Source organism: Sprattus sprattus (genome assembly GCF_963457725.1).
Source record: "Sprattus sprattus genome assembly, chromosome: 16".
Lineage (NCBI taxonomy): Eukaryota > Metazoa > Chordata > Actinopteri > Clupeiformes > Clupeidae > Sprattus > Sprattus sprattus.
In genome coordinates this window covers 25,524,354-25,542,188 of record NC_137914.1, presented here as the reverse complement: position 1 = coordinate 25,542,188, position 17,835 = coordinate 25,524,354, and the positions used below count along the sequence as shown (strand labels likewise).

The window sequence follows — 17,835 nt, the reverse complement described above, 5'->3', positions numbered from 1 at the left end:
CAACAGACACAACAACACAACAACCAGAGCACACACCAGACACCACAACACAACAACCAGAGCACACACCAGACACCACAACACAACAACCAGAGCACACACCAGACACCACAACACAACAACCAGAGCACACAAGACACACCAGACACCACAACACAACAACCAGAGCACACAAGACACAACAGACACAACAACACAACAACCAGAGCACACAAGACACAACAGACACCACAACACAACAACCAGAGCACACAAGACACAACAGACACCACAACACAACAACCAGAGCACACAAGACACAACAGACACCACAACACAACAACCAGAGCACACAAGACACAACAGACACCACAACACAACAACCAGAGCACACAAGACACAACAGACACAACAACACAACAACCAGAGCACACAAGACACAACAGACACAACAACACAACAACCAGAGCACACAACAGACACAACAACACAACAACCAGAGCACACAACAGACACAACAGACACCACAACACAACAACCAGAGCACACAACAGACACAACAACACAACAACCAGAGCACACAAGACACAACAGACACCACAACACAACAACCAGAGCACACAAGACACAACAGACACAACAACACAACAACCAGAGCACACAACAGACACAACAGACACCACAACACAACAACCAGAGCACACAACAGACACAACAGACACAACAACCAGAGCACACACCAGACACAACAGACACCACAACACAACAACCAGAGCACACAACAGACACAACAGACACCACAACACAACAACCAGAACACACAAGACACAACAGACACAACAACACAACAACCAGAACACACAAGACACAACAGACACCACAACACAACAACCAGAGCACACAAGACACAACAGACACAACAACACAACAACCAGAGCACACAACAGACACAACAGACACAACAACACAACAACCAGAGCACACACCAGACACAAAATATGACCAGACATAATGCATGACAACTGACAACGCAACAAAACAAAAACAATCTAAAAGATTTAATAGAATAGGGTAGTACTGATAGCTGAGTGAATAGCTATTTTCTGTAAACAGACCATTTTCAAATATTGAACTAATCCCCCACAATAGGAACTTTACTTTCATTCAATGTCTCTATTCTTCAGTCAGAAAGATAAAAGCTACCAGCCACAAAGAAACTGTGTTGGACACACACACACACACACACACACACACACACACACACACACACACACACACTCACAAAGAGAGGCCATCTGCCAATATCTTGCTGCAAGGTAGAGCCTAAGTGTGAAGTCAGAAGAGAGCCGATGCTTACACAGCTGCAATGGCTTCTGGACAGACCATGCTAGAGCCATGGCTATACCGTGGTGTTTGGACCCTCCAGTGCTAGAGCCATGGCTATACCGTGGTGTTTGGACCCTCCAGTGCTAGAGCCATGGCTATACCGTGGTGTTTGGACCCTCCAGTGCTAGAGCCATAGCTATACCATGGTGATTGGAACATCCAGTGCTAGAGCCATGGCTATACCGTGGTGTTTGGACCTTCCAGTGCTAGAGCCATAGCTATACCATGGTGATTGGACCCTCCAGTGCTACACGGTGTATAGCCACACATCTACATAACTGTGCTCTGACTGTGCTCTGACTGTTTGGTGCATTGGCTGACCATGAGCCAGCCACACACTTTGTTAAGAGGCAGTGAAAGTGATGACCTCACTGGTGTCACTGTACATCCTCCACCACAATGTCATGGTCAAGGGCTCCAAAGCATGTGACCAGCATGACTGATTAGCACTGTACTGAGTGTGTGGTCAGTGGGGACCTACAATATTGCTTACTATGTGGGAAGGTGTCCATTACCAATAATGGTTAAGCTAACATAAAGTTATATGCAGCTGATATGTAAAATACTAGCATGCATTTACACTGCAAGGAAAAGAGATCATTTTACCTCCCCATAATAGGAAGGTATACTAGTAAGAGTCTGTAGTAGAGACTGCCACACTAGTTGTAAGCTGCATGATCTAATGTAGGTTTGAGAAAAGCCTGTGTAAAGAGCCATGCAGCTCCTGATGAAACCATGTGGATGGCATGGTTGATGATAACCCATGTGGATGGCCAGGTGAATGATAACCCATGTGGATGGCCTGGTGGATGATAACCCATGTGGATGGCCTTGTGGATGATAACCCATGTGGATGGCCTGGTGGATGATAAACCATGTGGATGGCCTGGTGGATGATAACCCATGTGGATGGCCTGGTGGATGATAACCCATGTGGATGGCCTGGTGGATGATAACCCATGTGGATGGCCTGGTGGATGATAACCCATGTGGATGGCCTGGTGGATTATAAACCATGTGGATGGCCTGGTGGTGATAACCCATGTGGATGGCCTGGTGGATTATAAACCATGTGGATGGCCTGGTGGTGATAACCCATGTGGATGGCCTGGTGGATGATAAACCATGTGGATGGCCTGGTGGATGATAACCCATGTGGATGGCCTGGTGGTGATAACCCATGTGGATGGCCTGGTGGTGATAACCCATGTGGATGGCCTGGTGGATTATAAACCATGTGGATGGCATGGTTGATGATAACCCATGTGGATGGCCTGGTGAATGATAACCCATGTGGATGGCCTGGTGGATGATAACCCATGTGGATGGCCTGGTGGATGATAACCCATGTGGATGGCCTGGTTGATGATAACCCATGTGGATGGCCTGGTGGATGATAACCCATGTGGATGGCCTGGTGGATGATAACCCATGTGGATGGCCTGGTGGATGATAACCCATGTGGATGGCCTGGTTTTGCATCAGAAATCTGAGCGCCATGCAAATGCGTCTGTCGGAGATTAGGAAAGGTCAGGATTCAAATGGCAGCAGGGCGGACACAGGACGTGGGGCTGCAGGCTCAACCGTCAGGGCTCAGAGTGCCAGCTCTCTCTCTCTCTCTCGCTCCCACTCTCTACATCTTTCTCTTTCCCTTTCTATATATGAAAGCATACGTTTAGTTTCTCCCTGTTGTCTCATAGCATATTCATGTATGGCCAGTACACCATCTGACTGGTGCACCTGCTCTGGGGAAATCTGAACTGGTGTGCGTTCCCTATGTATTCTGGATCTTTACTGCTGTCACATATCAGGTGCTACCTGGGATGGATGTCATAGTGGTCCGCTTGTGAACAGGGATTTCAGCCAATCATTTGACCTCCTGTTTCAAGAATTGTGTCAAATCGAGTGTGCTTGTTAGAATTGACAGAAATAGGAATATAAACCTTTATTAGACACTGATCCATTATTATTATGATGATGATGATGAGTATTTTTATTATTATTATTATTATTATTATTATTATTATATACAATATTGTACTGAACCCTCATTTATGTGTACTTTCAGAATTTCATTCTTTAGAATAGGCCCAACTACACTACATATACAAACACCATCTGCAATGGACCATTTCCATGTCAAGGCTGTGATGTGTATCTATGCATTTCTGAAGCCTGTGACAGAGCAGCAGTGCAGTGGCAGAGAGCAGAGATGGTGGCTGGATAACAGCAGGAGGGCTAAAGGCCAAGGGAAAGTGGGGCTGCCATCTTATCAACAGAGCCATGCAAATGCCTCCCGCGTAAACTCCAGCTCTAGCACACCCACAGCAGCCACAGCAGCAACACTACACCACTGGCCAGGCCTGGGCTCCTCAGAGAAGCCCAGGTGCTCATACATTTAGCTGAACTGTATCTGGGACGCTCACCAATGGATCTGCCTCAGCACAGCTCGGTTCAGTGCGAGAGATAGAGAGAGAGAGAGAGAGAGAAAGAGAGAGAGAGAGAGAGAGAGAGAGAGAGAGAGAGAGAGAGAGAGAGAGAGAGAGAGAGAGAATGAGGACTTTGACAGTGGGAGGAAAGAGAGAAAGAGAGAGTTTCACATGAAAGTGAAAACCGTCATCCTTTCTCTGAGCGATAAGACAGTTGTCCTGTTCTTGCGTTCTTACTAGAGGGCCGTATGGATTCCTGTCAAGCCTTTCTTTCAGTTTCTGTAAAAGTGTGCGCTACTACCACTCTCATGCACTCCCATACACAGTTCAACCCCCAAGTGCTCTACTTCATTTAACACCTAGTGCAGACAACCATATTGGTTATTTCCTCACATTCTACTAATACAGAGCATACAGAGCAACAAACACAGTGATATGTTTCCACTGCACCATGACAGCCCCCCCCCCCCCCCCCCACACACACACACACACATACACACACACTCACACACCCTAACCACCCCCCCCCCCTCACACACACACACACACACACTCACACAACCACCCCCACTCCCAGCCCACACACACACACACACACACTCACACACACACACACACACACACCAACCCCACACACACACATACACTTACACACACACACACACACACACACATACACACCCCACACACACACACACACACACAGAACCCCACTCTACACAAGCGAGAGGTCTTTGGTGTACACACCATGGGTCTTCTCTGTGAAGATGACTTTGGAGTCAGAGCTGAAGTTCTGTCCAGTGAGGATCATCTGTTGGCCTCCCAGCACCCTGCATCTGTCCAGGTCCTGCTTCTCCACCATGGGCAGCTCATGAGCCGAGCGCTGGGCTGCACACCACACAGGAGAGGGATACACATGAGTTACATTCACACGCAAACACAGACATGCACACCACACAATACACCACACCACTCACTACCAACGCATTTAGAATGGATGGCTTCTCCGGTACACGTATGGATTCTATATTATTCCTGCCTATGAAAGACTGAGAGGTATACTCTGTAAAATGTCTAAATGGGGTGCTTCATACATCAGAAATGTGGATTTTAAAAAAGCACTGTAAGCTTAACTATTAGTAACACCTCAAAAGAGAACCTTCCAGAAAAGAAACTATAAACAAAAATGAGGACATGTTATCTAACACATATACACTGCTAAACACACAGCACTATGGTAAATCAAATAAGATGGTGCGTATCTTAGAGTGAGAGAGCAATGCACATGTAATGGCTGGGAACTAAGATCAAGCCTTAACCACCACAGCCACATCTCATACTTCTAACTCCTCCACACAGCTGAGGTACGTATGCTGAGATACTTATCCTGACCAAAACCATGCAGAAGGCTCAAAGAGTGCACTCCCACTGGAGGGAAAACAATCACTTACCACATAAACAACAATGACAGAAAAGTCATTGTTCTATAAATTACTCTTGCCTTGACAACTTTCAAAATTGTTTCTGAAGTCTAATTTGAAGCATGCATATAGACCTTCATGTTATTTATGGCATAGCACTGATAGTGTACAGTATACGGATGTGAGAATACACTGAAGCCAGTACTTAACACTTTGTATTAGCCCCAACAAAACCCATTAAAATCTGACGTTATTGTGTTATATTGGTCTATGTTGTCTTCCAACTATGAAACCAGGTAATGACATTGATGAGTCAGAAGGGCTTTTCATTTATTTTTGTTTGTTTTTTTAATCAAGAGGAAATGCCTAAAATCAATGTCCGTTAATAAACCAGTGGATGGCTTCATCCAGCAACTCAATATCCGTCCAAGCCAATCCCAGACAAACACCTGGGCCAAGACCTTTGGACAGGTATGTGAAGCCCGGGCTAAGTAAACAAGCTAAACAACACCTGGCCCACCCCTGACGAGTTGCTCAATGAATTAATGAAGGTGTGTGTTTTGTGCTGATCTGAGTGACATTATTCCAGTATTTCAGTTTTCTACATCATTGTGCAAGAGATTTAAATCTTGAGACTTCCTGTTAAATGAAATGCCACACAAGTAAACAAAAATGACAGACAATAATTTCTGGATCATGTCAGTGACATGCCATTGAGATAGGAGGGATTAAATGCAACATCACACCGCAGTCCTGCTATGCTGTGGTTTGGACGTGCCATGCACTATTTGTACTCTCTGGTTGTCTAATAAGGAAACTCTATTGACTTTTACAAATTGTGGAAGGAAGGAAGTGATTTTGTAGTACGTAGGTCCATTCTTCTGAGATATATTAAGTATAAGTGTGGTTCTTCACTGAAGAATGTTTTGTCTCAGACACTGCAGGCTCTACATGAAAGTGTCTGTTATATTGGGACACTTTACTGCTGTGTATCCGTGTTCATCAGTGCCATTGGGCCTCATTTATGAAACGCACTTACGCACAGATTTGATCTTAGAGTGTGCGTGCGATAAAACCCACGTCAAAGTACAGATTTATAAAAAATGTAATTTTTTTTTTGTAAATTTATAAAGGACGTATCTCTACGTTTTTTTTTGTAAATTTATAAAGGACGTATCTCTACGTCTGGTTCTAGTTCACGTAAGTACATTTCCTTGTGGCAATACTGGAGTACTGCAGGAATTCAGAACTCTCCGAGTGCCGAGACACAGTTTCATCATCATCATCGTCAGCACCACCGTCACAATTAGGGCTAATGATGAATGGCCAAATGAATGTTTCGCTCAATAAAATCAATTCAACTATTAGAACAATTCACACATGAATGAGATTCATGTCTAGTAGGTATTCCGTTTTAAGTGTAAAGCATTTTGCTCAATCTGTAGCCTACAAAAAGTATATAAGTGGCTTAGCTTTCAGTGAGAGCTATGGCCAACTGCACAATAAGTAGAGAAAGGTTTTTTTTGTGATCGCGCAGACGTTTTGACACAGGATGATGTATGGCTGATAAGCAGGTACCGCTTGCCGAGAACAGCTCTGTTAGAGCGTTGTGCCCAAATGGCCGCTAGTCTACAGAGGCACACCAGATGCAACCAAAAAGAAGAAATTGGAGACCAGTTCAGTATATCCCAGTCATCATTAAGCATAATTTCCTCGATGTTCTTCGCAGTATTATCCCTCTATTTGTCCGCAATTTATTAGATTTCCATACAGTGCCCAGGAACAGCTAAATGTGAAAAAGGATTTCCTGCGTAAAACAGGGTTCCCAATGTATTCTCATCCAGATTGCGCACACTCAGACAGCCTAGGAAGCCCACTTCAATACAGCACATGCCCGTGCACGGTCGGTAGTGGAGCGCAGCAAAGGCATGCTGAAGGGAAGGTGCTGCTGCCGCAGATGCGGCTTCTGGTGCTGCTCGTGCTGCAGGTGCCGCCGCTGGTGCTTCGGAGACGTGTCTACTACATGTCACATACTTTGCTTTTGCCATTACGCATCCAGACAGGCATTTCTAACAATGTTTTGGCCCGCATCTGCTCTTCCATCAACAGAACGTCGATGTCAGCCTCAATATTATTCTTCTGTTTACATGTTTCTTTCTTGCTTGCCATTGTCATAGAGAGTTTGTGCATTGAGGATGTCCTCTGTTTGTGCATTGATAATATGCTAATTAGATCAAATAGGGGCGTTTTGAGGGGAGAGATTCAGTTGCACACAATTCCACGATCATTTGTGATTTATAACCGAAGGACACGTGTTTTTTTGTGTGTACGTTCGTTTTCTGTGGATCTCACTTACGACCATTTCAGAAAATGTCTTAGACAAAATGTAGGATGGTTTCTACACAACTTTTTATAAATGAGGCCGGTTGTCACATGTAACACAACTAAGGTCAAAGGACATAGGGGACTCACAGCATTCGATGGGATGGGAAGCCGTCTGCAGTGAGATGTACTGGCCGCTGGCCTGGGGAATGTGCACACGGAACACTACACGAACACGCGTGTTCTTACGGCCGATGTCTGTCTCGCCTTTCCTCAGCTCGATGTCCGCATTACGGAGTTTCAAGATCCCAGCACAGTCAATTCTAAGAACATACACACACACACAAACATAAACACACACATTTTCATTCTGTACATTAGTAACTTGATCCAATTACAGTATGTCCAGACGTGCTTTGAACAGCCGCAACAATGAAACAACAGTACATCTACTTGTGTAAAGACAGTAGTTTCCCCTCCAAATGTACACACACACACACACGCACACACACACAGAGAGAAACAATTCCAGTCCAATTGGACTCACATGGCCTTCATGTTGTTCTTGGGCTCCAAGGGGATCTCCAGGACTTTGGTACAGCTGATGATCTTCTCATAGCTGGAGGTGGTGACGGTCTTGCCAGTGATGCGGTGCACCTGGTAGAAGGCATGTGGCTTGAGGATGCGCTCATCTGCTGTGCCGATAAAGATCTGCAGCCCAAGAGGCTCCTTCCCTCGGTATCCACGCAGCTACGCAAGACAACACAGCACCATAACATGTTCAGTTTCACCGCAGTTTTATATGCTATAGTTAGTTTTATACAGTTATATATATTCAGTTTTTTTTATGCTGTAGTCAGTTTTATACAGTTATATATACAGTTTTATATGTTAAGTTAGTTTTATACAGTTATATATACAGTTTTATATGCTAAGTTAGTTTTATACACTTATATATATACAGTTTTATTTGCTTAGTTAGTTTTATACACTTATATATACAGTTTTATATGCTAAGTTAGTTTTATACACTTATATATACAGTTTTATATGCTAAGTTAGATTTATACACTTATATATACAGTTTTATATGCTAAGTTAAGACATTATATGCTAAGTTAGGACAGCCAGATCTCTTTTCCACACGACCATATAAAGGCAAACATCCTGTCACTATAATTGTCTTCATCCCAATATTACTCTGACAAAGCCCCAACACTACCCAGAGCTCACAGTAGCAGCATGGGGAGATCTGGGTAGAGTTGGGCCTGGGTAGAACCTCATTGGATTGGATTGGATTACCATTCCAAAGGTAAAGATTCGATTATAAAACAAATCTCGATGCAACTCGATGCATTTTGTCCTTCATGGTTTTTTATTCCTAAATACAAGCTCGGATTTAATATGTTGATTATTTAAATCTTCTGTAATTTGATGCAGAATCTTTCATGTTACTGTTTGATGCAACTATTACTTTCCCCAGCCATAGCTCTGGTAGAAATAGAAGTCTGCTTCCTCTGATCACACAGGAAAGTTCCCCTATCTTAGACAGTTAGAATCCTCATGAGACATGCAGATAAACAGACACACACACATAAACACACTTTGCACTTTGTAATGTGACACTGATACAGACCATGGTCACGCACCAACACCCTTTAATTTGCTTGACAGAGCCTCCATCTGAAGGTAGATATCATGTGCCATAGGCTGACTATGCACTTTACATGCATATATGGAAAATGCATGCAGACAGAACAACATGCACAAACATAAGCATGCATATGCATACATACACACATGCCCACTAATTATACACTGTACCAAAACACAAACATAAACACAATGCTCAGCACTCATACATCCTGAGAGCACAGCTGTCTGTCTGGTTGAGTCTATGACAGCACACACACACACACACACACACACACACACACACACACACACACACACACACACACACACACACACACACACACACACACACACACACACACACACACACACACACACACACACACACACACACACACACACACACACACACACGCACAAACAAACAATCTTTCCAACCCCTGAGACCTTAGCAGGAGGTCAACCATATTGCACATCAACTTGATCCAAGCACTCCAGACAGAGAGGCCAGCCAGACCTGCCCTCCTCCCTCACATGAGGCTCCCCAGAGGGGGTGCCAGACTCCCTCGGCTCTACTGGATCTGTCTGGAATGGCTGGAGCAAGACCAGCAGAGGACCACTGGGAGATGCAGCACCTGTGATATATGTACTGTATATATGCTAACACACAACCATATAAACCATGTTGACACTGCGAGCTCATCAGAACTATACTTTGGTGCACTTTACTACACTATGCTTATACTTGCACACTACATGAAGTTTAATGTGGTAGATATACATACAGTTACAACTGAGTTATGTAGATCTTGTAACTGTCTTCAAAGGGGGTAGAAACAACAGTGACTTAATCTGACTAAAGATGATATCAGTTGCATCAAGCTTAGTACAGTGTTAGTCTGTCTGAGTGTGTGTTTGTAGGCAGGTGAGTGAACATGAGTACAATCAAGAGATGGTCTAGTTTTAACATGTTTGAGATGAGCAAGGATTGATGATTAGTATTGAATACTGCAGTAGCTCTTCCTTTATCAGCCCCCTAATACGCCTAAAAAGATACATTACATTTGAAACCTTTTTACTTTGCACCAAAAGTAAAATACAGCTATATATCAAAACTGACCTCTGTCACACACACACACACACACACACACACACACACACACACACACACACACACACACACACATTCACCCACCCACCCACTCGTTGACCCCCCCCCCCCCACACACACACACACACCCCCAGCTCAAGACGGATAGCAGAGAAGTATTCGGAAGGAAGTCTGCAGAAACCACAAAGCATGAAGCAGCGCTATATTTACGTGCTTCAGAAAGAAGAGGTGTCTTCACCATCCTCCCCTCATCATCTCTTTTCAACACTTTCTGTTCATTTTGAAGTGTAATGCTTTTGTCATGAGATATAACACCAAATTGGCCTGCATTTATATAAAGAATAGTCTTGTTGCTGATGAGAACTTTGTGACAGCAGGTTCTTGACATGATATCAGAGCTAGTACATACAGTATGGTATTCATGACGCATCAGTTTGGATCAATACATTGACTCAAAATTGACGCGACAATTCAAGTCAACCAATTACCAAATAAAGCAGATTCTAAATCATAATGTTCTTTATATGGAAGGCAGCATTTGTGTTGTTGTAGCAATCACAGACCACTGTGTCATATTGTTGAAGAAACTGCTAAATGTCTAACTGTAACTTGTAATAGCCTATTACTTGCACCCCTAACATATATACTTCCTGCCATAAACACAAAAAAATGCGTGAAACTGAGTTTGTTAAATGAGTAATGACATAGTTTCCATTTCATAACCTTTAGATTAAATGATACCCTGTCCCTTTAAGTCTAAGCCTGCTTTTAGTGGGATAGGCCTAGCTTGATTTGAAAATTGTATTTTCATACTTTTCAAGAAAAGTTTGACGCTTTTCTCAAAGGGTAGGTTCATGCATTGAGAGGACAGATTGTGGATGCTCTAGAAAGGCTGTGTGTGTGTGTGTGTGTGTGTGTGTGTGTGTGTGTGTGTGTGTCTGCAGGGGTGAAAGAGAAGCCTTAGGCTTGTAGCAAACACTGTCGTTGCCAGGGGCCACTAGAGAGCCTTGTTACCATGGATGCAAATCGTGATTCAGGAGAGAGGTTGGAAAAGTAAAGTGGAAGGGGGGGGGGGGGAAAGAGCAGAGAGAGGGGGAACCAACGTGTGCTCAGGGAAGGAGAGGAGAGGAGGTGAGTGGTGCACAGAACGTAGAAATGCAGGTGACGAAAAAGGAAAGAATACTAAGGAGAGTGAAAGTGTGAAATGAGGATATATAGAAGGAGCCCCTTGTCACAGTCATCCACGACCATGTGACTCACCACAGTAAGCTACACTGACCACAACACATAGCAGCCGACGGAAAGCCGTAAATACTCTGACTGCGAGTGTGTGTGTCTCTGTGTGTGTGTGTCTCTGTGTGTGTGTGTGTGTGTGTGTGTGTGTGTGTGTGTGTGTGTGTGTGTGTGTGTGTGTAAATGACCCTGCACCAGAGGTCAGAGCCTGGGCAGCACAGCCTCACAGTTCTGCTAAACACATCATTACACACAGTTTACACTGAGTACCAAACAGCTTAAAAAATGGCATAAAGAGTAAGCAGTAACCATAGTAACACCAAAACCTTGGTGGTAAACACGAGGAGCGGCAAGTCTCTGGCTTCACCTCATCCATGCCACTTTTCACAACAGCACACCAGGAACGCAAAACGAAATAATCAGGTCCGTTTGAATGAAAATCAAATTCAAAACTTCTGGCTTTTATGTTTAGGAGACTGTGCCTCTCGACGTGGAAGAAGACAGTTCCTCTCTCGCATTGTAATCATTTCACCTTTAGGAGGAAGTTGTTGTAACTAAGGTGCAACAGAAAATGCTGCTTTAATTCAAGCTTTTTAAAAGCTTCCGAACATGTGCTGGAATGCTCAAAGATACCTCAAACACAAACACAGGCCACGTCTGAGACAGAGCTGAGTATGCCTCATGCTATTTTTAAATCCTGCCAGTGGTCTTTGGATCCAGAGATGGCCACAATGTCTCTGTGCAAAGAAACAAACAGAAGCTGCCAGGCCACTAATTCACCGGAGTAATATTTCAAATATTTATTAATACTCATACCCGTAACAGAAGTCCTGAATCTTGTCCAGAGCTTCTTTAAAACAACTACTGAATGAACTGCAGAGACACTGTTCTTAGACCTATGATTCCTTTCATGACACACATGTACAGTTTGTCTACACAAACACATTGGCATGCATTCAAACAGACACGCACACACACAAACACACACCCACATGCATGCAGACACTCACAGACACACATACACTCATTCTCTCTGTTTCTTTCTAGGCCATTTCCATAAACCTGACTTGAGGCAAGAGTCCTGTGTATTATATAATCAAAAGGAAATACCATCACATGGCACCTGTATGTGAGAGAGATACACAGATAAAGTGGCAGAGAACGAGTGATGAGAGCATGTGAAAGACACAGAGAAAGAGACAAAGAGTATGATATTGAGAGTGAGAGAGACTGCACCTGCACTACTGGGTGTCCCCCTGTAGGGGCTTTGACTGCCCCACGGCTGCCCTCGGTCTCGTAATGAGCACGATGGTGTGGTTTGGGCTGGACCTCAATGTGCAGCTCATACTGGTCAGTACGACTGGGCAGGGGCCACTCCAGGGGTGGGAGAGACGCCACAGGGATGCTGGGAGATGTGATCACAGCATACATCACACACACACACACACACACACACACACACACACACACATACATCCAGTTCTATTAATTATTGGTGATTCATTCTGACAGTGTTATTTTGAGGATAATCATATGCACTGAATTATTTCTGTCTGTGATGTAGTTAGAGGCTACTCTTTTTTCTTGTTCACGTGTAAACTTGGTTACTTTTGTAATCACCTGCAAATGCCTGGGATGGCTGGAAGCTGTTTGGTCCAGAGGGGGGGTGGGATGACGTAAAATGACTCAGGTTTGTTTTTAACATCCTGTTGACATGGCAACACATAGCTCTCAGTTGGGGTTTCTTGGTAGAGGCCGTACGCCTGGCTGCTGTTGGTGGTCCTGATGATCTTGGTGGGCACGGAGCTGGGCTGGGCGGCGTTATAGCCATTGTTGACGTCTGACCCATAGTGGAGACTTACACTGATGCCAGACTGGTGGTTGTCGTGAGTGCTGTGAGGGGAGGGGCTGCGGGAGCGGTGCCCGGTGATGAGGCCAGGGTTGCGGTACATGTGATAGGTGCGCTTGCCCTGTGGGGAGGTGGAGCGCGAGTCGGGTCGTGGGGAGGGCGAGCGCTGGCCGCCTGCACAGTCCTCCGTCAGGCTGGTGTGGGGGGATGTGCCCGGGGACACACGCGGGGAGCCGCCGCTGGTCTGGATGCCCTGAAAGCGCGGACACAAGTCGCCAGTTGCCTGGCCGTTGCTGGGCGACACACAAGGTGAGGCCCAGGGTGAGTAGCTCTCGGAGTGCCAGCTGGTGGAGGAGTTGCTGCTAGCTGGACTCAGGCAGGCTGGCTCTCGGTAGGCCAGGCTGTCTTGCCCTGGCACCGTCAGGGCCTGCCGCGGGCTGGTGTTGAGCAGCTGGCCCTGAAGTGAGTCACGGCCGTGGCTGTAATGCTCACGGGACGGGGTGATCTCAATGCGGGGGCTGAGTGCCGGAGCACCGGACTGACGCACCTGGCCCAGGAAGCTTTTCACCTCCAAGGTCTCGTAGTCAGGCAGGCCCTCTGGGTTCGGCTCACAATAGGATGGGCTGCAGGACTTAAAGCCAAACCCGGAGGTGTCCTCCAGGGTGTAGGGGAGGCTGTTGGGGGGGTTAAACACTTTGTGTGTGCAGAGATCTGGCTCATCTACCAAAGGAACACACAAGTAAAGGATCATAAATACAGTTCTGTTAGGTTGAGCAGAAACCGTCATATAAAGTATGTACATGCAGAACAGCCGATTAGGCATCAGTAGCTGCAGAAACAACGGCAGCAGATACAAAGAACCCCTTCGGGATATCCAATCTCCTGATTGTATGGGCTAATCAAATGCGCAGAATTCAGTTCAGTCTCTGAGTCCATACGCATACAGTAACAAAAAATCAGTTGGGACTCTAAGTGGCTGTAACAGTAAGAAATCAAGGAATCATTCATAGCATTTTTCATAAATCTCCACGTAAAAAATGGTGTAACAGCAAACTGTAATGATCGAGCAGTGCTCTCTCCAAAACAGACGTGTTTCAGTTTAGAATGCCTTTAATAAACGAGATATCGCTAAAAGTGCACTGGGATCAACAGTCACGCGTTTTACAGAGGTTTAAGGATAAGGCAGGTAACTCAGTTAAATATGCGCTCCACATAGGCCTACACATTGTGTTACTCCTTTAATCATACAATTTAGATAAGCACAACAAACCTCGATTCTCCTCAGGGAATTCGCTGCTTGGCGGCTCATATTCAAACAGGTACGCAAACTCCAAGTCATCTTGGCAGTGCACTTGACTGAGCTCTTCAGCCAATTCCAGCGCATTAACTTTGTCGTCGTAAAAAGAGGTCATCTGAGTTCTTGTATCGTTTACTTTAGGAAAACGGTGACCATTCGGAAAGCTGCCACGGAAAAGCGTCTCGTCTCTAACGCAAACAAAATCTGGCAAGGAAGCAGCCGGTGACGCTTAGGGAATGAGGGGAGGTAGAGGTAGGGGTCGGCTACTCGTTCAATTCAAAGACGCTTTTGCTGTATTTGAAGGCTGTCAGACTACAAGCCTTCCTCATTGGCTTCCTGTTTCATCTCGACCACATGAAGATAAGGCGTGTCTGGACTGATACAGTAGCGCTTCTAGGACAGCACATAAGCGAAAAAGTGACGGAATACGCCTCCTGTTGATAAGTTAGAGAGTGACAGGTGCAATTACAGCATCCTCTTTTGCTTCAGTGACTTGACACACCCCCTTGGGCACTCATAGTGTTTCCATACAATACAACCATATGTCAGGGAGACATAGAATGGCCATGATGACAGCGGGCATCATGAAGTATTGGACGGAGACAGAAAGGACACCTGTAGGCCTCGGTCTACTCAGCCGATATGATTGGCACCCGTTATGTCTTTGATAGTATTCACAATACGCTTTTTGAACAGTTACACCCAGCCTAACCTGTCAGATCCTGTAAATGCACTACAATTATGCCTAGATGGGCAGACTGTCTCAGCGAACATGTTCGTTATAGTGCCCACTGGACATGGATTGTCTACTCGCTTGTGGATAATTATGTCAGATAAGGAATCCACACGGACGGACAAGTCATCTCGTGGGGCAAAGCAAATCGTTCAGTCTAGGTCGAACAGTATACCTTCAAACATGTCATGCTGCTTACCACATATAACTAGGCATTTGAATGAGGCAAGGGCACTTCAATTCAATTTTAAAAACGTCTCTAAACTGCACAGCTCAGAGACAGTAAGAGCCACTGTCTTGTGAGAGATCAGTGACTGTCAGAGGTGTCTTTCTATATGACATACCTGTGAGACAGTCTCCTATTTATGCCAGCATCCACACGGCTGTCTGTCATGTCAAGTCAAACAACACTTTGGTTTTTAATACTTTCATTTAACGTTCGGTGGATCATGTATTGTTTCCCTTTTAGACCCTTTACCGGTATGGAAGTAACATATGGATAGCCCAACCCGTAGTTTACTTTTGAACATTATTTCTGATAGCATGCGGCTGGCTGAGATTAAGGAAAGCAGTTACCATTGAACTGTAATCTAATATAACCCAATGCTATATTTTGCAGCTTGCATATGCGAGGTCTTTTTTTTTTTTTTTTTTTTACAAAAAATTGTTAAATAGTATCAAATTGATGATTACCAGAAATCACAACACTTCAGCACGCGCCATCCATACCTTGATCCATCGACCTCATGTGGTGGTACTGCGCCAGTCTCCAAGTCTCTCTAAACATTTGGAAAATGAAAATTCAAAAGCACTGATAAAAGAAAAATGTTCAGCTATATCTCATAGCCGGTAAAAAAAATCCGGTGAATGGATGAATCTGCAACTAAGTATTCGATGTCAAATACTCCTTTTTAAATGCTAAAAATCATGGAAGTAAAACAGAACCGCTCGCTAAAGTTATAGTATGAGCTCCCTTTCCTTGCTTAGAGTATTACTTGAGTATCAAGAGCGGCTTCCTTCCCCGCTCTGGGTGTTTATAATGGTCCAATGCTGTAAAAGAACGGGATTCCCTCAGTGTTTCCTCCTGTTTGTCCGCTTTGCCATGGAAACCTGGAGCGGCTCCATCGCGGAGACTCAGGGCTTTCCTGCAAAGCCCACACTGAGGAATCCATGACGTCTCCAGTCGCTGCGCCAAGGCATTTCTGCGGCTTCTCTCAGACAGTGGCACACAAGAACTTCATTGTGGAGATGAAGAAATTACTGAAAGGAGGAGGGGGAGAGAAAAAATGAAAGCAGGAGCGATGTTTAAATATGTACAGAAAGTGTGTGGCGTTTTACCGTTCGCAGGGTTTTAAAGCCAATTTGAAATATGAGTTGAAATGCTAGCTCGGAACATAACGGCATCTTTCATAACCTTGCCGTTTCTTTGACCACACGAGGAAAAATCATTGATAGATTTAATAACACTTTTGCCAAGGCTGTCCTTTATGGAACTATGGAGTAGATTCCAATACCTCCCCAGATTTAACCCAGTTTCTAATGGAAACTTGCAATGGTAGAGGGGGCCATCTGACATCATACATGAAGTGGTGATATGAGATGATCGGAAAAAGTATGGAATCACAGACGGCGAGTAAAATTACTGTAATCCGCTGGCCAAAGAGAATCAGGATTATGTACGTCAGCTACATTAGTATTAGTTTTGTAACAGACGTTAGTTCCGTTCATTCCGAATACTATGGTGAGGTCAGATGCAATAGGCTAATGGGCTTATGTGTGTTACACACACTGAATGCTGTCATCACACACTATAAGATTGGCAACCATGACTGTTTGTAATCTGTATTCGTTTCTAGAGAGAAATACATGTATATTATTTATATCAAAAGCCAAACAGAAGTACATTTATTTTGGCTTTACAACATCTTGTCACAGTCATCATATGCATTACAGAGCTGTAATTGTATACGACCTTTGGGCACATACTCAGTTCTCAATGGAGGGTGGGCTGTGTGCGGACAGGCCAGGCAGCAGGAGGCTGCTGAGAGACACTGCTGTCTTTGACCCCCATCCACAGCAATTTAATCCTACTCAAACCCTAGAATTATGGACATAGACAGACACACACAGGGACTCCAAGTCATCTGAGTGGAGCCGAGTGCTGGTACACTCCAGCAATAAATGTTTCATGAAAGGCTAATGTATCCCATTAACAGCCTCACCCACAACCTGGCCAAGGAAGCTGTGGCCTGCTGGAGATCAAGGGAAGCCAAGGTAAACTCCTCAGGATTTACTGCTAGAACATGGCTATGCACTGTATCAGGAGACTAGGCGAAGCTATCTGACTGAATTAATTCATCCTTAATGGGCCTTTTGCCCAGCAGTTTTGAATACCATGAATGGCTATGGGTAAATTCTCTTGTTGATATTGGTACTTCAA

General features: G+C 44.7%; 1 protein-coding gene across 1 annotated transcript in view; it reads right to left on the bottom strand.

Annotated features, from left to right (window-relative positions):
• The window catches only part of nfatc2a (nuclear factor of activated T cells 2a), a gene marked incomplete at its 3' end in the record, with an annotated part of 29,031 nt that extends 12,794 nt beyond the window's left edge, over positions 1 to 16,237 (bottom strand). The window contains exons 1-6 of the mRNA XM_080853558.1: positions 16,125 to 16,237; positions 13,137 to 14,085; positions 12,753 to 12,921; positions 8,085 to 8,287; positions 7,688 to 7,860; positions 4,542 to 4,682 (exon numbers count right to left, since the gene is read on the bottom strand). Of these exons, the coding sequence (XP_080709684.1) occupies positions 4,542 to 4,682; positions 7,688 to 7,860; positions 8,085 to 8,287; positions 12,753 to 12,921; positions 13,137 to 14,085; positions 16,125 to 16,182 (1,693 nt within the window). The 5' untranslated portion in view covers positions 16,183 to 16,237. The remainder of the gene's footprint in view (positions 1 to 4,541; positions 4,683 to 7,687; positions 7,861 to 8,084; positions 8,288 to 12,752; positions 12,922 to 13,136; positions 14,086 to 16,124) is intronic.
• Between the last annotated feature and the right edge of the window lie 1,598 nt (positions 16,238 to 17,835).